At 35.2% G+C, this 22,712-nt stretch overlaps 1 protein-coding gene across 1 annotated transcript in view; it reads right to left on the minus strand.

Annotated features, from left to right (window-relative positions):
- The window catches only part of LOC123556723 (CD109 antigen-like), a 58,384-nt gene that overhangs the window by 30,037 nt on the left and 5,635 nt on the right, over positions 1–22,712 (minus strand). The window contains exons 6-19 of the mRNA XM_053543032.1: positions 22,105–22,175; positions 21,052–21,177; positions 17,426–17,465; positions 17,055–17,139; positions 15,777–15,891; positions 15,174–15,397; positions 14,603–14,828; positions 13,874–13,972; positions 13,544–13,606; positions 12,175–12,351; positions 11,568–11,717; positions 11,079–11,189; positions 10,368–10,428; positions 9,032–9,170 (exon numbers count right to left, since the gene is read on the minus strand). Coding sequence (XP_053399007.1) covers positions 9,032–9,170; positions 10,368–10,428; positions 11,079–11,189; positions 11,568–11,717; positions 12,175–12,351; positions 13,544–13,606; positions 13,874–13,972; positions 14,603–14,828; positions 15,174–15,397; positions 15,777–15,891; positions 17,055–17,139; positions 17,426–17,465; positions 21,052–21,177; positions 22,105–22,175 — 1,687 coding nt within the window. The remainder of the gene's footprint in view (positions 1–9,031; positions 9,171–10,367; positions 10,429–11,078; positions 11,190–11,567; positions 11,718–12,174; positions 12,352–13,543; positions 13,607–13,873; positions 13,973–14,602; positions 14,829–15,173; positions 15,398–15,776; positions 15,892–17,054; positions 17,140–17,425; positions 17,466–21,051; positions 21,178–22,104; positions 22,176–22,712) is intronic.

The raw sequence follows: 22,712 nt of genomic DNA on the forward strand, positions 1-22,712 counted from the left end.
CATATATACGTATAATACATGATGAAATTTTCATTTTTTTTTTAAAGTTTTATATTACAATACTGCTCAAACGTTACTACATACACAAAACGCTTGACTATATTTTCTTGCATTGAGCATTTGTAGCATGCAGCACAGTAGTTATTAACTGCACAGTTTACCCAATGGAATGATTAAACCACATCCAGGTCTCTGGTAATACTGATCTTATTCTAATCGAAGTTCGTAAGGTTTCTGATCCAGGGGCCAATGATTCTTTGTCAGTAAAAAATTCACCCTGCATATCTAAAAGTAACTAGATAAATGCATTTACAAACAATCGATGTAACATTAGTACCTCAGAGGAATGCCTGAGACAAGTAATAATAGAACGCGAAGGCTTTCTAACCCAGACACATACTATACCGGCTGTTTGCACTTATCAGATGAATTGATTTAAAGCATGACATTACTTGGTAACAACATTTGATATCATACCCTGCGCTCACTCAGAAGTCAACAAGACAATGGTATCTGAGGACGAGAAGAAACAGGTATATACATATTATATTGGAAGATCAAATCATGGGTTAAAGCATGAACATGGAACTTTGTTCTGTAGAAAGACACAACTAAAAAACGACAACAAGAGGGTCATGATGACCCTGGATCGCTCACCTGAGTAATATGAGCCGCATGTTTCGAATGGCAAACTTATATGGTAAAATATTAAGAAGGTAGGTCAATAGGTCACATTCATGGTAACTGAAAGTCAGTTTTAAGATAGGTGTGCAAAACTGTACATGCCATCCAAATTTCAAGGCTGTATCTTAAAAAACAAGAAAGTAGGTCAATAGGTCAAGGTCACAGTCAAGTGATCCCTAATTGCTTGGGGTCATCAGGTAATTATAATTAAACATTCTAGGAAATATGATCTGATAATTTTTAAGCATTTCTTCCTGTATGACTCATAATTTTAGCAAGTGACCCCCAGGGTCACCCCAGGTGCACAATTTGAACAAACTTCTTAGAGATCCACCAGGCAATGCTACATACCAAATATCAAAGGCCTTGGCCTTGAACTTTCATACAAAATGATCTATATTTTTTTTTCCTATATAAGTCTATGATAAACTTGGGACCCCCAGGGCAGGGCCTCTTTTCATCCAAGGGACATAATTCGAATAAATCTGGTAGAGAAACACTAGGAAAGATAACATACCAAATATCAAAAGCCTAGGCCTTGCAGTTTCAGGCAAGAAGATGTTTGAAGTTTTTTTTCTATATAAGTCTATGTAAAACTTGAGACCCCCGGGACAGGGCCTCTTTTCATCCTAGGGACATAATTTGAATAATTTTGGCAGAAGACTACAAGACAATGCTACATACAAAATATCAAAGGCCTATGTCTTGTGGTTTTAGACAAGAAGATTTTTAAAAGTTTTTTCCTATATAAGTCTATGTAAAACTTGTGACCCCCGGGGCGGGGCCTCTATCCATCCCAGGGGCAATATTTGAACAGTCTTGATAGAGGACTATAAGATGATGTCACAGGCCAAATATCAAGGCTCTACACCTTGTGGTTTTAGACAAGAAGATTTTTAAAGGTTTTCCTTTTGGTTGCCATGGCAACCAGAGTTCTGCATGGATCTTTGAACAATTTTGAAAGGAGACTACCCAAGGATCATTCCTAAGAAGTTTGGTATAATTCTGCCCAGTGGTTTTCAAGAAGAAGATTTTTTTATAAAATATTGACGGACGCACGAGACACGACACACGACGGACGACGGACATTGTGCAATCACAAAAGCTCACCATGAGTCTTTTGCTCAGGTGAGCTAACAAAAAAGGCAGTGAGTGAGATAGTATGAATTAATTCAAAGGAAATGAAACATTTTCCAAATATCAGATAAGAGAATATTTGCAAGATCAAAAAATTTGCAAGCACAATGTGTGACGAGTTAAATTGTAGCCGCATTTATATGCATGACCAGTTTTTACATGAACTTCGTTACAATGGAATATATTACTATAACGTTCGACCTATATTCTTTACGAAAAACAAAAATCAATATACGGTTCATTTTTGTGTCATGTTTCTGTGCATCAAAATAATATCAACAAAGAGATGTGTCAAAACCAAATTAACACGCAAACTGTTTAAAACAGCCAAAGTTCCTTTGAATGCCCTGAATGACAGCGGCAGACATGAGGACATTCCTGCATTCACAGCAGATCCAATACTTAGTTTAAGAGCTTTTATTAGTTAATCAAGGATTTTGATGCACAGAAACATACACACGCGAAGAAGAACCGTATAATGATTTTTATTCGTATAGAATAAAGGTCTAACAGAAATATAAACAACTTAACGCACACGTGTCCGGTTATTGAACATAATAAAATAATCGATCATAGACACAAATCTACTGCCATAATAAACCTCAATTTACAATTCTTTTCAAAGATATACTTTCATCATATAATTGGTTCTTTTAGAATCAAACATTTAGGTATTTACAACCACGGAGTAATTGTTTGAGTCATGTGCCACGCTACTGTAGTAGTACCGTCTATTAATAGTATCAAATAGCACACATTCATTGAGTTATCAAAGAATAAATATCCCAGTGCATATATAACACATTACCAAAGTTTGCCTACCCAACAGTAAAGTTATTCTAAAGCCAAGTCTCTGGAAAAATACTTCTTGTTTTGTTCAAAGAAGGTGTCTGGAGTCCGTTATTTGTATGCAGTATTGTAGCGCCCGATACAGGCATATAACCAGCAGCAAATAGATCATGATGCCAACCGGGTAGTAAAACTCGACTGAATTGAGGGGCGTATGATTTGTAATATTTAATGGCATCTAATTTGTATCAATAGTTACAGGTAGACGCAACAAATAGGAGAGAGGGAGAATTTCATAAACTATTCGACAAATTAATATCGACTGATCAAAACCCTACAGAGATATCAAACAACATCCACGTTTCACGGAACAGATGACAGTATGCAACATATAAATGAGTGTTATGCTAGAGACATATCTCTTGCCAGAAAGAGCCACTCTTTGCAGACCAAATAAGAATCCTAATAAAAATAATAAAATAACACGGATTACTTTCAGTGTTCAAAATGAAAAAAAAAATGTTGCGGTTTATTTAGGTAATTCTGATCCTGAATTACATAATTTTCCATAAAATACTTTGCTTCATAGTAAATAGCACAAATAAATAAGTGACGTTATAATTTAGTTGGTCTTATGTATATATGGTATTTACAGAAAATCCTATCACAACATGAAAGCTTGGTTGTTATTTTTTGCGTTTTCGCAGAAAGCAGTACAGTTTATTTGTACAGTACACTGCACGGTTTTACATATCCAGACCGTTCAGCCACACCAGTGTCTCTAGGAAAACTATCTAATTTTATCTGTAATATGCAGTTTGTGTGTAAAAGGTACTGGATTAGAGCTGGTGGCCAATGATTCTTCGTCAGAAACAAACCTTTCATATCTATCTAAAAGCAATGAAACAACGTATGTACAAATATTCCATTAAATGCAAGTACTTTAGAAGGCAAACATGTAACAATAATAAAAGAAACATGAGGGTACGGAGAGCCTGAGCCATTCCATATCAACTGATGATAGTGTCCGCTGCTTGAGTTTACAAGTAAAGAAGAATGAGGTTATTGAAGATGGTAGAAATAATGACATATATTATACGTAACCGATACACAGCATAATATTCCAAAGAATGTTGGAAACATTAAAACCTTAGGAACGTTAATGCAAAAATACGCTCATGGCTAATAAGGAACTGTTGTCTTATAAAGGGCACAAGTAAACTGAACAGGGTCACAAAAGAAGTCGCTAGGGAGATATTATAGTTCAAGTTTAAATGAGGTAGTAAGTTGTGATGTCTGTAATTGTATTGATACCACACACTTTCTTTACACCACTGATTAACAAAACGTTTAACCATGTCAGTTATGTCTGTTCGATGCCTCTTAAAATGTCAAACTTTGCTTTTGGAGATAACCTTGACTAATATGGCAACACTGAAACCGAGAGCAGGTAGGCATGTTATAAACTGTGCCTAGAATAAATCTATTAGTACAATTCTACTTATGTATTATGTCATTTGTATACATGACCGACCCGTGTGTTTATGGTTAGGCTTGGGAGTGAGTGAGGATGACAAGATTTGATTGGCTGGTTTTTGAAAAAGTGATATTTCTGCGTTTTCGTGCGTCCGTTTCATTGCTGTTGCATCCCTTGTAAGAAACAGCTAAGAAAGCATTCATGATTGTAGTTGATAGCTGTCATCGGGACTAAGTTTTGGCATACATGTTTGTTGATATACTTTACCTTCAAGGTATTTTTTGATAACGCCGAGTCTTTTGACTTTTCAAAGCTATTAGTTGGTGACAAACCTGCTACATCAAAGGTAAACTACAGCTGAACGACTCACTGCGGACACAAAGACAGGCACGTCAAAGGAGCAGTTACTTAATTTTTTTAGATATTCGAGGTATTAAGAACAGAAATAAGAATTTTCTTTACTTGTGGAAGTTGATATGTGTCTCGTTCTAACATTTTTACGATATTTGTAATGTTTAACGCATTATTAGGAGACTTGTTTATGAAAAATTGTTGAAGTTCTGCACCATGTAAGTACCGTATACTGAAACTATAAGCGACCTTGGACCCATTGGCAGATAGATAGATAGATAGATGTTAATTCAGGTTAAAACACACATATACATATACAAGTTATAAATGACATTTATCACACATTAAAACAATTTACACAAATTTAAGCTAAAATATCCAGTAGCTGGGTAACTAAAAAGTTGTAGTTCCACATAAATAAAACACATATTAACAAGAGCTCGTCGAACACGAAATGCCCCCCTTGATGCATTCAGTAATTGCACAAGGAACAGAAATTATATGCTCACTGTAAACACAAATTCCATTTCCGAACACAAAACTATGCAGATGGTCCAAATTGAAGCCTGTACCTTCAAAATGTGAAAGTAGGTCACTAGGTCAATCTCAAGATCAAAGTTCAAATTTAGTACACAAAACTATGCTTGTGGTTCAAATTTGAAGGCTGAGCTTGAGAAATGTGAAAGTAGGTCACTTGGTCAAAATCAAGGTCAAATTTATTTTGAACAAAAAACTATGCATGTGGTCCAAATTTGAAGCCTGTATCTTCAATAATGTGAAAGTAGGTCACTAGTCAATAACAAGGTCAAAGTTTTTTCAGTACACAAACCTATGCATGTGATCCAAATTGAAGGCTGCAGGTACAGAAATGTGAAAGATAGGTCACTAGGTCAAGATCAAGGTCAACTCATGTCAAGGTTCATCTTGCTACTCAAAACTATACATGTGGTCCAAATTTGAATGATGTAAGTTATGGCATAAGATTCTAAGTTTTTCCCTGTATAAGTCTATACGATCCATATGACCTCTGGGGCGAGGGCCATATATGACCCGAAGGCATACTGAACAAACTTTGTAGAGAACCACTAAATATGCTACATTACAAATTACCAAAGCCATAGTCTTTGTGTTTGGACAAGAAATTTTCAAAGTTTTTCCCTATATAAGTATATGTAAACCATGTGACCCCCACGGCGGAGCCATATTTGACCCTAGGGAAAAATTTGATAATCTTAGTAAGGTACCACTAGATGATTCCATATACAAAATATTAAGCCCTAGCCCTGTGGTTTTTGGACAGAGTTTTTCAAAGTTTTTCCTATATAATCTATATAACCATGTGACCCTAGGGGTGGGGCCATATTGACCCCAGGGAAATAATCTGAACAATCTTGGTAGAGGACCACTAATTTTGCTACATACCAAATATCAAAGCCCTAGGCCCTATGGTTTTGGACAAGAAGATCAGAAACCATTTAACTGTTCCTTTAACATACTGACCTCAAAATCAATAGGGGTCATCTGCTGGTCATTACCAACTACCCTATCAACTTTCATGATCCTAGGCCCAAGCGTTCTTGAGTTATCATCCGGAAAAGGATTGGTCTACATTCCGACCGACCGACCGACCGACCGACAGACCTACCGACCGACCGACATCTGCAAAACAATATACCCCTCCTTTTTCAAAGGGGGGCATAACTAGTTAACCAAGATCACAATGTAATTTGTATCACAGCTAGGCTTATTAATACTATGTGTACCTTTATATTATAGAAACAAATGTTAATTAGACTAAGATAGTTCAAACTGGAAGCAACATGTATATATTATAGCAGTGTGTAGTAACCTAGGATGGCCCATGAAAGCTAGAAAGCTTATTTCCAATGGGGTCCTTGGCTAAATATACTTACTATAATGAAAACATACATATTTAACACATCAAAGACAAAAAATTAAAAAAGACTTTGGGATTTGGAAGCTATGAAACTAAAACTGTTTCTATAATATATGTGTAGATCCTAAACACAATTAACTAGCCAATGTGATTAAAACACAAAACTATGTATTGGACCTTGTCAACAATGCACATTGTTTTTTACAGCTGAATCTAATAGATGTTTCTTCACAGAAAGTTTGAACTGATTAAATTTAGTTAATTTCTTCAGATCGTCTGGAAGTGAATTCCAATCTTTTATTGCACTAACACTGAAAGATATATTTCTTTTCCCAAATGATTTAGGTAGAACAAAGTTGTACATATTGGCCCTTGTAGAATAAGAGTGAACAGTTCTGACAGGTACAAAATTTTCTCTCATGTATGAAGGGCTTTTGTCGTGGACAATTTTAAATACATGGTTCAAACGTAACTGCTTATTTATACTTTCGACATTCAACAATGACATTTAGCCAGGCTAAGTTTATTTACGCTTTCCTTCGGTTCCATGCCATTTATGAATCTAACAATCTTGTTTTGACAAATTTGTAACTTATCTCTAAGACCCTTATTTAAGTTTGGATATCAGGAAGTACAAGCATAATCTAAATGACATTGAATCAACGCAGAGCATAAATTTTTTCTAGTATTAAAGTCTTAACATTTAGCTTGTCGATACAAAAATCTAAGACGTGAATTTACCTTACTTATTATATTATTAACAATGCTTTCTCCTGATAATGAGCTGTCAATAGTGACACCTAAATATTTTACAGACTCAGAGGTCTCAATCTTATATCCATTACAAACAATGTTAAATTTATTTACTAGTTCTAATTTGTGATTTGAGCCAAAGATAATGCATACAGTTTTGCCAAGATGAAGAGATAGTTTGTTATCCACCAGCCATACCCGTTTGACTCAATGGTATCTTTTAAATAAAGAAGATCAACCCGAATCCGTACCAGGTCAAACACCGCTAACTATTAAACATGTTTTAATCGACTGTGTGGACTTTGATCCACAACGCAGTAAATATTATGACGTTCAATCTTTTAAAGAGTTATTTGAAAAGTTTCAATCGGAAATATTCTATCGTTTTTAAAGCAGATAGGAATTTATCAAAAAATGTGACAGTTCATATTTTTATTCACATCTTTTGCAATATTATTATGTTTGCATCTGATATTTTAACACATGCGTATATACATTTTTACATAAATGATTTTAGATATGCTTTACTTTTTTACATAAATGATTTTAGATATGCCTTTCATTTTTACATAATAAATGATTTAAGGTATGCTTTACAATTGAGGTTTTCAATAATACTTCTTCTAGGCAATATATGACCATTTTGTGTCGATTCACCGTAAAACCCAACTCACTCATTCACTCACTCACTTATTTTAGCTGAAAGATCAATATGTAAGCTAATCAAGCTGTTGGAATCCCTAACTGAATCAATTTTTCTGGACTACACCAATACAGCAACATCAACATAAAAGTATCAACGTCTGAAAATATGTATGTTCAGATGACTTACAGACATACTTAAAAATGAGTTTACACTTTATAACGCGTTTTATAGATAGATCCTTCGTATTGCCCGACGTTAAAGCATTTTACATATCATGCTGAAGCAAACGTTAACATCCGTTAGCTTTTATATTTTGAAACATTTGTATCTGAGAGCCGCATGATACAATGAAAAGAAGGCAAATCAAACAAAGGATCTTTCTTATGCAGGTTTTGCTTCATGGAAATTAAGCATGTACCAGATATAAAAGAGATTTAAATAGGCCATATGCAGATGTGCTCTATTCAACAAGACGAAACATGTGTACACCCTGAACGAGTCACATAATTTCATATTATACTAATGTTCATTGTCACATTTCGTCATACACTAGTATCTGCAACTGTAAAAAATGGCAAGTGAAGAAAAGCTAAAACGACTGAAGAAATGCAGAATGAAAATGGTAAAGTGTGAAGGGTTAACGTTTCTAGAGTGTGCCGTGAGATTTATGTTGCGAAAAGATGAAAGGGAATAATTGAAAGTAGTATATTTTGTTAAAAACGCGGGATTGCTTCATTAGTCGGGTTAGATGTAAGTGTTGTAATAGAAACGTGGAAAGATGTACATATCATTCACAGTTCTACAAAATGTGTCGCTGTTTCGTTGTTATTTTGTATTTAACACCTGAGCATGGAAACACACTTTACATAGAAATGCGTGTCAAACCAGTAGCACTAGCAAGCGCGGTTCTACAGAAGCATCATTATCCAACAGTAGGATTTGTCCATAGCCATGTTTCGGAAATATTTTGTCTTATTTTACTGACAGACTTCAAACCATTTAATGAAGTGCCGGTCATATTTCCCTTCATCATCCCACCTCTACCGTTCATCATTGCAGCCATTGGAAGATTAGGAACTAGATATATTGTGTACAAAGGCATGTCAAATCAATTAGCATCTGCAAAGATATATACTGAAATAATTTATATGTTACTTTTCAGATCTGTATTCGCTGGCAGAAGCTGAAAATGAATCGCGGAACAATATACATTTAAACAATGAGCTAGCGGCTGCTGTTCTATGTGCTTAAGTATGTCTGGTACCTAAAACGTAAAAGTGTTCAATACTATAGTTACCCAACAGTTGAATTTATCCAAAGCCAGGTTTCCGGAAAGACGGATCTTACTTTGTCCACTGTTTTCAAAGTTGCCGAGGGGTTAGGCACTCCACCAGGCTTCATTGTATACAACATTACTGGAGACGGCCATGCATTATCTAGTAGAAGAAAGTGGAAACTAGGTCGAGTTTAATTTTGAATTTCTATTTTTTAAACTTGTTTATGGAATGAGTGTTTAAGAAGATAACCAAAGAATGAACACAATTTACAGGCTATAATGTAATTGTCCAGCAAGCATTTATTTTAAAGTATTCTCTAAATCATGAGTGAAAGAAATGCTATTTAATCCCAGATGAATACCGCATTGGGGAAGGGAAGTTCACATTCATGTGTCGCTGCTTGCGGAATGACACCGACTGCTGCTCCAACCACACATCTGTTTACGGGTACAACAAAAGAGATCCTGAGATAGGAACTACAGATTTTTAGGTTATTAAAGATGTGCTGTATTACCCATCAAAGAAAGTGCCTTATATGTAGCACTATTATGTTAAATAGTTGCTAGGTTTATTCCCTGTTTCCTGTTATACTGATTGTATAATTTTTATTTCACTCGTAAATCCATCGTCCTCTACTGTACAGCTTTACAGACAATACAGAATACTAAGGCTATTAATTCAGGAAAAGCCACACTACCAATATTAACATCAGACTAAAATAGTCAGGGACGAAGTGCAGGTATTTTGATCGTACTTTGTCTATCGTGGTCCGCCATCCGCGCAGTCTGGTCAAAATCCATGCTGTTTGCTTTCAAAGCCTATTGCATTTAGAGAAACCGAACATGGAAACAGCATGGATCCTGACCTGACTGCGCGGATGCGTGGGCTGGTCTGGATCCATGCTGGTCGCAAATGCACTATGTTGGTTTTCTCATGGCGCGGCACAAATGTAGTAGATGCTAATGAATCAAATCTAGTTCTTCAGTTCAAAATGATTTAGCAACAACTACTTTAAAATATGTTCCTACTGGCTGCTGAAGCACATTGTATGAATTGTATAGAATCACGTTTTTAGGATATTGTATTGTTAAAGTTAGTTTTCAGAGAAGTCAATCAGATTATATATATATTACATTTTCGAAGTCATACTACGGAAGATAACCAGTGAAAACGTTTTATTCAATACTCTGAAGGGTCAAGCAGTAAAACGTAGATAAAACACTTTGAAATTAAAATGCATCTATACTGATTTCTAGTGAAAACTAAATTGTCGTAACATTGGCCTGTTCATCAAGAGTGCCCTGCACGTGTTGAGCAGCTACAAGGGACAAAGCCTATCCTAAATACAGTACTTACAGTAGTGTTGTTCCACGTGGTGGTATACGAATGCATCTGTCATCACTCGAACGCCAGAATTCTAAAGAAGATGCATGTGCATACAGACAGAGAAATAATTAAAACTACGAGTAACTTACAAACAATTGAAAACAATGTGACATGTTAAAGAGGGATTAAACTAATGGCCGATACATGCGCGAAATTATGTGGTCATATTCATTCTAATTTTTTTCTTACAAATAAAATAAAGTTCCTGACTTATGTTTACACTAACATTAAATCAAATCTTAACCTTGACTTTTACAGGGAATTGTGTTCTAGCTGTTATCAAACGTTCTTATTAAAATTTTCGTCGCTGAATTTTGATAGATTTTGTTCGAATGACGCCATTTCGTTCTGTGTCACGGTACAGACTTGTGAATGGTGAATGACGTCAGATCGTTCGTGCAGTCTCTTGAAGAATGCCTCCGTTGATACAATTGCAATCATATTGTTTTTATATACCAAACTAAACGATTTTTCATATCTACACAAAACAGTACATGTATGCAAATAAATTGGTATGATTCTCCGCTCCCTAGTCTTGAAAAAGTTACATACACCATACAACCCTACTTTCATCTTTAATGTTTACAAACAAAGCCGCCACTATTATATTAAGATACGCCTGTTTATTGAAAAAAAAACACATTAAGTAACAAATATTACGCAATAATTAATGGTACCTACATCAAAGATTGTCTTTGCATCTGATCCACCGTAGTAGACTGGATATGGCCACCATACTGCCATCTTCTTTCGGTGTTTTATTGTGTCATAGGACTTCAGTTCGTCAATCACCTAGTAAGATTAAACTGAATGACTTAACTTTCGTTTAAACCATTGCCCTGCTAAATTTCTATAATAAACTTGTCGGTCTTCCAGTTTGGATAGTACAGTTAATTAAAAAGATACTGGCTGAATAGCGACCAGTGCAGATCATGATCAGACTGCATGGATGTGCAGGCTAATCACGATCTGCACTGATCGTAAAGGCAGAACCAGTCGTGTCCAGCAGAGTAAGGGTTGAAAGAGTGAAACATTATCATTTCAACGAAGCTAACTTTACGCGAAAAAAAAATAAAGAGACATTGTACAAAATATACATTTTGATAAAATAATTATAACACCGTACCATCGATGTTTATTAATTTATTCAATATCATAGAAGATATTTACCTCAGACGCTGTGACGTCATTTCCCGACTTCAACAGGAGAACACTCTGATCAACTGCCAACAGATTTACGACAGACATTGGATCTGCTTTTACAATGACGTTGACATTTTCTCCTGGTTGGGCTTTCGTTTTGTCAAAGTCGATTGTAACCTTAAATTTAGGTAAATTCTGGTACGTGATCAAACAAACATTCCATATCAAACCGAATTCAGTGTAGCCTAAAGTTAAACTTATTTTGTTAGAAAAAAATACAGCAAATCTAATTTCATAATATGTCTCGTTAACACTTTCAAAGAAAAAAAAACTACCAGTATTATTGTCTCATCACATGTATTCTGGGAAGTGCTTAATGTTATGTTGATAGAATTTGTTGCCCAACCCATTTGCTTTTGTATTGTTGTAATTTTATGTATCTACTTGCATGCTTATATAAGCAATACAATATGGTTACAACAAAAATCACATGCATTGCAAAACTAAAAAAGTAGCTCTCTCTCTATATATATATCAGTAAATGGTAAAGCTGTATTGTAAGTGCACTCTGTATATAAAATCTGAAACACGCAAACTAATCATTCAATCAAAATAGAACGTTAAAAATAAATACTTCGTTTTGGAAAGCGCCATCTACATCAAAGCTAATGCTGTCTGTCACAACCTCTCCATCAGTTCGGACATAATACACAATGATTCTAGCGTTAGGTGCCATGTCGGAATCTATAGGAATGTTGAAAGTATTTCCTATAAAGCTTCCAGCCGCGACAACAGAACCACGAGACATAACCTGTATAATAATATAGTTTGTCGGAGACAATTGAAACAACATTCTAACACGATCCGCAGCAGTTGCTATATAAACATATAGCGAAATCGCCTATACATGAATCTACGATAAAATATAGTTCTTCCATTCCCCACTACGATTGTAACACGACTGTGAGATTCTACTCTGCTTCTGTTATATACCGACTAAATACTCGACTTTTCAGTGCTATGTAATAGTAATAAAAAGTACATCAAATTTTCTGAAACAAACAATTTCTAACTGATGAATTTATTTGTTTATATTTTTACCGTAAGAAAATGTTTCAGCCCGGTAAGTTTCAATTTCAACACCAGTGCATCTATGTCTGGTCATGTGTGTAGTTTACAATTTCTGCGTTGTAGGCACCACAAATGTCAACTAGATTCTACTTTGACAGTAAATAAATTATAATTCATGTTCCAATCTTCCAGACTCAAGTGTTTACGTGTTTATATGCCGCCGCAATGTTCTGGCGTGTATGTTTCAGTGCCATCATGTAGGTGACGTGCACTATTTTTAGAAACTGCATATATAAACGTTGTTGAATAAAGTATTTACTTCTGATCTCTATATCCGACCTTAGGTGTTATTAAAAATAACATTTTTACAGCAGTAACTACTTAATACTTTAATTGAAATTTGCTGAATATCGGAAAATTCCGTTTTATGCAACGCTTTTCATTCGTGGGGAGGTTTTATATTAGCATGGCCAGACGAATGACATATTGGGCTAAAATGTAGTGCTGTTAAATGCGAAGAATTAGCTTGGTTAGAATCGAAATAATAAATATGTTCCAATAATTTTATCAGTTAATAAAATATGGGCAGTCGTTCGGATGCGAATATTAAATCACTCGTGCTACGCACTCGTGATTTAATTATTACGCATCCGAACTCCTGCCCATATTTTATTAACTGATAAAATATAGGCACATATTTATTATTTCTTAAGTAAGAGTCGTGGAATATAGAACTGGTGGATAACAAATAACGTATTGCACGTTTTTTTCTCAGGCAAGGCTTTAAAGCATTTTTGAACTTGTATTGAATTGAGTCGAAATATGAGTAGTGTTCACAAAAGAACATTTTACCGACTCATGAGATACAAAGATTAATTTGCAATTACTTCTTTTGTTCTATGTGTATTTACAGTTATAAATGAATGAGCTACCTGATAGACAGCACTTGGGACAGATTCTGTTGATTTGATGTCAAATGTGGCAGTTTGTCCAGGCTATAATGATAACAAATTGCATATTGAACATGTGTTATACCTTTCAGTCGAATAACAGAGACATTTATGAAAAATAAACTGTGTGAGTTACGTTAGCTGATTGGCAGGACAGTGAAAGGGAAACCTTTAGGAGTCTTTTGGATGTGTGTAGTTATTGAAATATGAGCTGTTTTTATTCTCTAATTAAACAAGTTTTTTTCCTCTGTGATTTGAAGAGAAAAAAACTCTGAAACAAAAATTTGATAAACATATTATTGCTTTACATACCCTGAGATTTGATGATTTTAGGAAGAGCTGCATGTAGTTATCACTAGGAGAATAACTCTTTGAGAGACTTAGCCTAGAACTGACATGTCCATATTTTGCCTGTGAAATAAACATTAAACTATATATTAGATAACTATCACTGACAGATAAATTATCAGAGAGATTTAGTCTTGAACTGTGCCTGTAAACCAAGCAGCGTACTACATAATAGATAGTTATCAGTGAGGAAGAGATACCTTGAAATAACATTTCCATAATGAATACACTGTACATATAAAACGTGCAGGAACTACAGTTGCGCATAAACATACTCCAATTCTTACAGAAATTATAAACTCATATTCTCTTAGTATGTTATTATTCCCATAATGTAAGCCACTATGCTCAAATGTTATCTTATCTTATCATACAATATAATATATAGTTTTGACTGGGAAATTTAAAGAGAGACTTGACCTTAACTTGAAACTTCCGTAGTGAATAACACATTATATTGTTTCGAAAAAAAATCAAGCTTCTTATGAACAAGTCACTGAATCTATCGGAAAGAAGCTATCTAGCGTAAAATACCAAATTTAGTTATTCTGTTATATATCAGTACGATTTACCAACTGAATAAACCATCGGAACAAGATATATTACAACTTCAACCATCATGCAAGTAAAGAAAGTGTATAGCATGTGAATATACACAGTGGTTAGTAGTTAAAATATTCAAAGCGTCCTTACATCTACATTGATGTGAATTGTGTTGTCTGGGATATCCACTTGGATGTGTACTATTCCTGTGTCTGGTACGGTAAATGTCTGCTCTGGCATGTAGTAGGTATGCTGCAGGGGACTGAACCAGGGGTACGGGGTAGTGCCAGTTACTGTATCCTCATAGGTCGACTGAACTTTTACAGTAAGTGCTTGACGTTTTCCTGTAATTGGTGTATCGTCTTGCTGAACTACTTTCAAATGGAAAATAAGTGCTGTATCAGTACGCAATGGATCATTCACATTTTATTACGAAAGTTCAGCGACGGATAAAGTATTATTAAAATGAATCTGTTTGTCAGTGTTTGAACACTTTGAATCCAATACAAACTTTATTACATAATAATCTATTTGTAGATAATCTCTAATTATCAAGTACTTGTAAAATAAGTTAAGTAAATTGTATCTGTGTTAAACAAACTTCTCCATATGATATTGCAAATTTTCTATTTTTACAATTGTGTTTATAATTTATTTGTTATATGAAAATGCTATTATATTTGATATGTGTAACTGTAATATTTAATGTGTAGGTTTTCTGCTTACGTAAGCTGTATATGGTAGTCCAGGTTTGAAGGTGTTAGGGTTTGACTGTAGGAATTCCAGCTTGACAGCATATGAATAGAGTTTTACTGTACTGCTACCGGTCAGTGTTATGCTGTTTAAACTCTCAGTAACATTTGCTTCTACAACCAGACCATTAAAGTAACGGTCCGCTTGCTTGATCAGATCTAGAGGTACTGTGAAAGATGCTTCTCCATCAATCTAAACAACAGAAAACAAACCTAAACTTTTCTATATTGTCTTTATTATAATAATGTTTAATTAAATGTACAACAAAGCACCCATATCTTGTTTGTTTTGTTTCTGACATTTTCTGAACACTTGGTTCTTTTCAGGAAAAACCTGGCACTGCCTTGTTTTAAAATACATACACTCAGTAAGTTTAGGACAAACAAGTGTCAGCTGTACCAGCACTTAGCAAAGAACCTGTAAAGGCCACAGTCAAATTACCTCCCAACTAACATGCAACATGGTCAATATTACAGTACGATAGGGGGTGAGGTAGTTTCTCTCAACTAAATATATACAGTCGATATTCATTAACAGGCATAGTTACAGATAAGGATAAAGTACATCATACCGACAAAGACTGTGTAATCTGTGGCTCGTCTCCATGGTAATTATATGGTCTGTACCAATGGTCTATCTTGACACTTATGTCCACAGTACCTTTCACTGGTTTACCATATGTGTATCTAAAGTAAATATATCTGATGTATACAACAGTAGAAAAGTAGAAAGATGTATTGAAAATACTCATATGTTACTTATCTGGCTTTCTCTTTGGAAAAGCTATCATATAAGACATATACATTTTATTTTCAAATTTGTGAATTAGTGGGAAAACTGCAAATCACATGTTATGTTACTTTATCATTTAAGAAAACAGCTATTACAAATACCAACAAAAAGGAAAGTTAATTGGGTCACTGTGAGCTTGGCCTTTGAGCTAGGGACCAGGGTCTCGCACGGTCTTGAAATGACTAATTTTTATGTAAGGTTATTTGAATATCCATCTGTGCCTAAAAATGATTTCTAAGTGTGACCTTGACTTCAAAGTAGGGGACGGACCTTGCATGAGACACATTGTTTTGTTATGATGACCTTGCTTGTGAAGTTACTTGAATATCCATTTATGCACAGAGAAGTTATTGACTGGACAAGAAAAAATAAACCTTCGATCTCTAAATGCGACCTTTTCTTTTGAAATCTGAATGAGTGTTCATTATGTCATGCACTTAGTTGGTTTCAGCTTTGCCAGTTTCAAGCAGTCTTATACTTCTGTGACTTCGCCAACTTGAATTCATCATTTATTTAATTAACTTAACTGACGTTTTAACATTGACAGTTTTCAGCATTCAAACACTTACGTGGCCTTAACTTTGCCGGTTTTAAGCAGACTAGTACTTACATGGCCTTAACTTTGCCCGTTTACGCATTCAAGTACTTACATGGCCTTAACTTTGCCCGTTTACGCATTCAAGTACTTACATGACCTTAACTTTGCAGTTTTAAGCATTCAAATACTTACGTGGCCTTAACTTCGCCAGTTTTAAGTGGTCAAGTACTTACATGGCCTTAACTCTGTCGGTTTTAAGCATTCAAGTACTTACATGGCTTTAACTTTGTAAGTTTTTCGCAGTCAAGTACTAACGTGGCCTTAACTTTGAAATTTTAAGCATTCAAATACTTACGTGGCCTTAACTTTGCCAGTTTTAAGTGGTCAAGTACTTACATGGCCTTAACCGTGCCTGTTTTAAACACTAAAGTACTTACACGGCTTTAACTTTGTCAGTTTTTAGCAGTCAAGTCCTTACGTGGCCTTAACTGTGCCGATTTTAAGCAGACAAGTACTTACGTGGCCTTAACTTTGCCTGTTATGCTGTCGTCTGATGTCAACATATATGTTGGCAGTTCCACTGTCACTTCAAATTTGGGCAGAACTGCAAAACACCCAGTTCAGGCGTTATAACAGCATTGCTATCTTTTACATGGAGAAAGACAAAGCTATGCATGAAACAGGAAAGTGACTGAAGAAACAATTCACGTGAGAGCACTTTGCTATTGTCTTTAACTGGATATTAGTGTAATTTGCATTCAAATTATTTACGTCTAGAAAACACTTTGTAGAAATAGTTTATGAAAGTTACGACTATTGTCGCAGATATATCACCTTAATTAAGATATATAGATGTGTGTCAAATATTTTGGTCACAGGTGGATATTTACCATAGTGAGCAACTGTAAACACCTTTTCTTCAGAATGCCCCTGCAATACATAACTGTCGGTGTTACTCTTGTGAGAATGGAATTGTGTACCGCTGAACGATTTAATTTCAATTTTTGTGTTACCGTCTTTCTTTTAAAATCTCCACTTGTAACACGACTTAGACTCACAGCAAACGATCACATGCTACAAAATTAATGCTGGTGGAACATGTATTCAAGTGACAGATACATGATGGAAGTGAACTGAACATAGAGCTGCATTAAAGAGGAGCTAAATGAAATGCAGTATGGTTGAAGACTACAGAGATAAATTGAAGACTTTGTCAAAAAAGTATACCGTGGATGCTGGTGCCAAAGGTTGTTGTTGTTTTTTTATCAATTATTTATGTTTTCCTTCTGTAACATGTTTTCAAGTCGTTCACAAGAAAGCAGACGTAACGAATATCACAATGATATTTAAATGTTAGTCTAATTTAAAGTCTGTGAGATCGGACACATCATTCCAGTAGTAAGACGCATTAACTATGAGGCATTATGTCGTCGGATCAAATCCTAGCTTTTTCCGATCGAGTTTAAGGAAAAATGCTCTGTGCAACTTATACTGATGCTTTACTCTATACACGCAACAGAACCAGAGATTCTTATAGATTTTGGGCGACTTGTGCAATCCTCCAAAACCAAGTTTTGCCAACTTTGTTATCGACGAGTCGCAATAAATTAATAGGGAGTCGATGATGGTAATACGCACACAACACTAATTGTTTGGTCAAATATGACTGTATCTACATGAACAATGTCAGTAAAGAGATACAGTAGGTTTTACAGATATATATATGTATTATAAAATGTCATATGCACCCGAAAAGAAAGAGAAAACTATTTTAAACACGAGTTGTTTGTAGAACAATTTTTCAGCCCCGAGATTACCATTGACTATAACTTGCACTTTGACCTAGTGATCCTCAACACAATCAGGATCATCTACTGACCACAGACAATCATCCTACGAAGTTTTAGATTATATGCCAAAAACGTTCTATAGTTACTGAGCTTAAACTGTTTTAACGTCATTGCCATTTTGATCCTGACCTTTAACCTACTGACCACCAAAACATTAGAGGCCATCTACTGATTACTGACAATCATCTTATGAAGTTTCAAGGTATAAGGCCAAAGGGTTCTTAAGTTACTGAGCGGAAACTATTATCCGTCTCGAGATCACTGCGACCTAAAAGCTAGAGGTCTTTTGCTGACCAAATGCAATCCAATGAAGTTTGACCATTATGAGACCAAACGTTCTCTAGTTACTGATGGGAGCCTACCGACGACCGGTGGTCAAACAGACCGACTGACAGACAAACAATGTACACAACAATATACCCATTCCTCTTCGAACTTATCAATATATGAGTAATTGTTGCTGCATATAACGTGAACTACACATATAGAAAGTGTTTCTAAAGTCATCCTTAACCATTAATGTTAAACTGATAAGATTTGCTATCGCTTTCTATTGAGAAAACGGGCAGAAGAAAATAACTAGATATCCGTTTACCATTCTTCGTCCCGGACCTTCATATTACTATAGTTATACAAAAGCAATTGCTATTTAACACCGCAGATAACAGCATTACGGCATTATATTACTGACATGTATCAATATTATTTAATTGTCTGTTACAGAAGTATATTGAAATAAAATCCCGCAATTTTGCATTTAACAGATGTCATAATACAGCAAGCATTCGCTGTAAATCTGGTAGACACCCAATATAATTATTACAAGAGAATGCAAGATATTGAATAAAAGATAAAAGTCGGGGGATGAATTTTTTTTCCAGTCTGAATGTTTAAACTGTTCTTCACTAATTTTATTTTGCTGATGATATTCTGAACGAAATGTCCTAGAAACTTGTCATTGACAATATAGTATAAGAATTAAAATGTACTGAATAGTTTTAAATTTAAAATACTATCTATGAAACCTCATCGCTGTAGGTCAGTGGCATCTGGATACAAAATTCTAATTATGTTTTATCACGTTTTAACATTTTTATTGATAACCCTCTGAAATTCTATTTTCATCTGTATTGACGTTGTGCATGGTTTAAACCGAAAGAACTAATGATCAATCAAGCAACGCATTTTGTTTGGTAGTCGCTACCAAAATTCGTTAGCCACTACCAAAATGCGTTACACTCAACGCACTTTGGTAGTTTACAAAAAAGTAGTATCAAAAATGCGTTGGATATGTACACATTCAACGCAAAACTATATTGATTAAAATTTTCATGATTTACAAAAAGAATACATTGTGACGAATGGACAATATTATGTCAAAGAGTCGGGATGGAACTTAGTCGCTCATGCGATCTTGAGCTTTTGACCTTGAAAATAAAACGGCCCTAGATTCAGTCAAGCAGGACCATTGGAACACACATGAGAGAGAGGTCAATGCAACTCTAACTATAACATACACCGAGAGATGTTGAAGAAACTTGACCAACTGTTCACCACAATTAATTAATGCGTCGTTCGCATGACCGTTGTACAGATTTCACAAACGCCCTTAAATAAATATTAATCTAAGACTTCTAAAACACGCACAAAATTCACCATTATGTTTTATGTGGAATGTTTTAGAAAATACCTAGGTGGACCCACGTGCCATCTTCAATTCTATACTTCGTTTTAAAGAATTCAACATTTTTGTTCTTTTAAAAATCTCGATGGACTATCCCTCCGACAACACTAGCACATTAAAACAACAAAACAATATTATGTTATTGCATAAGAAGCGCCGTTTTCGCAGGATCAGAAATCTACATTTTGTTTTTTATACGAAAACTATATTTCGGGAAGGGAACTCCGAACCCTCTCCCCCACCAGTTTTATAAAAAACATTCCCTCCTTTTATCTCTCTCTTTTTGTGTAGTGTAAAAATGACCAAAGCCTCCGATGTGGAAATAAACTACCAAAATACGTTCCATTCCATAATCCTTAACACATATTACCATTGCATCGCAATTTGTCGCTACCAAAATGCGTTGCTACCATATTTAGATGTAACAAGGGTATTTGATTTACTAGGCAGGTCATTAAACTTTGAAAAAAAATCCTTCTTCTGCCGTTACAAACATCGTTTGTTTAATGGCTAAATTTAACACATAGAATTCGTTCAGAAACAGATATATTTACAAGCTGAAAAAATGGGATTGGCGTTAGGTTATGTACATTCACTTTCTATACATGCATTTCACTTGAAAAGATGCCTAGTATCGTAGATTTGAAAGTGTAAATATCACAAGGAGCTTATTATCTAACAAGATATGAATAGATTCAAATATATGTATATTACAGCGACAGTATAGTGCATGCGCATGCGATTTCTCTGATTTGTTCTTATATGCAATTGATAGCTTTTAGCACTTATAGACCCAGTAGTGTAACAAATAGAACAAACTGATGACAAAAGAGTAATGAAACCAAATAAGAGCATGTTGATTCGTCATATAAGCCGCAACAAAGTCAGATTTGTGACTTAAAATGAGAGAAAGGGAATCTGCCATAACTCAAACCTCATACCTTCAAAGACAACCTCTTTATGCAAACATTGACTGACTTACAGGAACTACAACTTTAATTTTCCAATCTCCCAACACAGGTTGACTGTCCATAATCATGCATTTTGTAACAACACCGCTTGCGTCCGTTAATCCTGTCCACTGTTTGATCTTATTTGTGGCGGGATCCTGCAACATTAAAGAGTTTTCATGAATATTGTTAGCTGTGGAAGTACTAGACAATAATTGTTAGTATCAATTCTGTTTTATTTGAAGTAAACATATGACGTGTCAGATTTTATTTTTGTGTATACCAATTCAACATCTAAGTACAGCAGTGTCGATTATGTGAATACAGATATAATTGATAGCTGCATACAACGCGTTCAGATGAAACGAACAAGATTTATTTCAAACATTTTACACTGGAAAAATAAGAAAACAAAATATGGTGATAGAGGGTGATAGACAGCAGAGGTCAACAGAGGATGACAGAGGACAACAGAGGACAACTGAGAACAACAGAGGATGACAGAGGACAACTGAGGATGACAGAGGACAACATAGGATGACACAGGATGACAGAGGACAACACAGGATGACAGAGGACAACATAGGATGACAGAGGACAACACAAGATGACAGAGGACAACATATGATGACAGAGGACAACACAGGATGACAGGGGACAACATAGGATGACAGAGGACAACACAGGTTGATGACACAGGATGACAGAGAACAACACAGGACAACACAGGATGACAGAGGACAACATATGATGACAGAGGACAACACAGGATGACAGGGGACAACATAGGATGACAGAGGACAACACAGGATGATGACACAGGATAACAGAGAACAACAGAGAATGACACAGGATGACAAAGAACAACAACAGAGGATGACAGAGGACAACGACAACAGAGGATGACAGAGGACAACGGCAACAGAGGACAACAGAGGATGACAGAGGATGGCATAGGCCAACAGAGGACATAAGAGGATTACAGAGGACAAAAGAGGACAACTGATGATGACAGAAGACAACAGAGGAAGACAGAGGACGACAGATAGTGACAACGGACGAAAAGTAGTAAAACATTAACTTACATGTATATCAATGTACATTGGGCCCGTGTAAACTGTCAAGTTAGGAAATACTGCAAAAGCTCGGAAATTGACTGCAATGAATAGAGATATTCTTTGCTGTTACTCTCCAAATACTGTGTCATTGTCGTCTTAAAGTTAATTAAATATTAACAAGGGCTGCACATAGAGCATGCATCCACCTTCAGTACATATTATTGTCCACACTTAATTCATGCGCAATAATTGTTTGGTATATTTATTGTTTGTAGCATTAATATTTCACAGTTCAAAATTTATAACAAATCCTATATCTTAATTTTTTGAGTACACATTCATTACTATTATTGTTATTAACCGCACTTATATAGCACTCTTTTCATACAAAATATGTGCGTTCAGAAGTGCTTTACAAAAACATAAAGAACACATACATACATATACATACATGTAAATATGTTTGTAAAAGATTAAAAGGAATAGTAATTAAAACAAGATCATCCATAAATTTTGTTCAACGTTAAATTACATTACGAGAGCAATCCGTGTCTCAACACGAAACAAACCCGTTTTTGGTTTAGCGCCATTTTAACAGTATTTCATATTTTGTTATTTTATTACATGTGTGAAAG

Source organism: Mercenaria mercenaria, chromosome 5 (assembly GCF_021730395.1).
Source record: "Mercenaria mercenaria strain notata chromosome 5, MADL_Memer_1, whole genome shotgun sequence".
Taxonomy (NCBI): domain Eukaryota; kingdom Metazoa; phylum Mollusca; class Bivalvia; order Venerida; family Veneridae; genus Mercenaria; species Mercenaria mercenaria.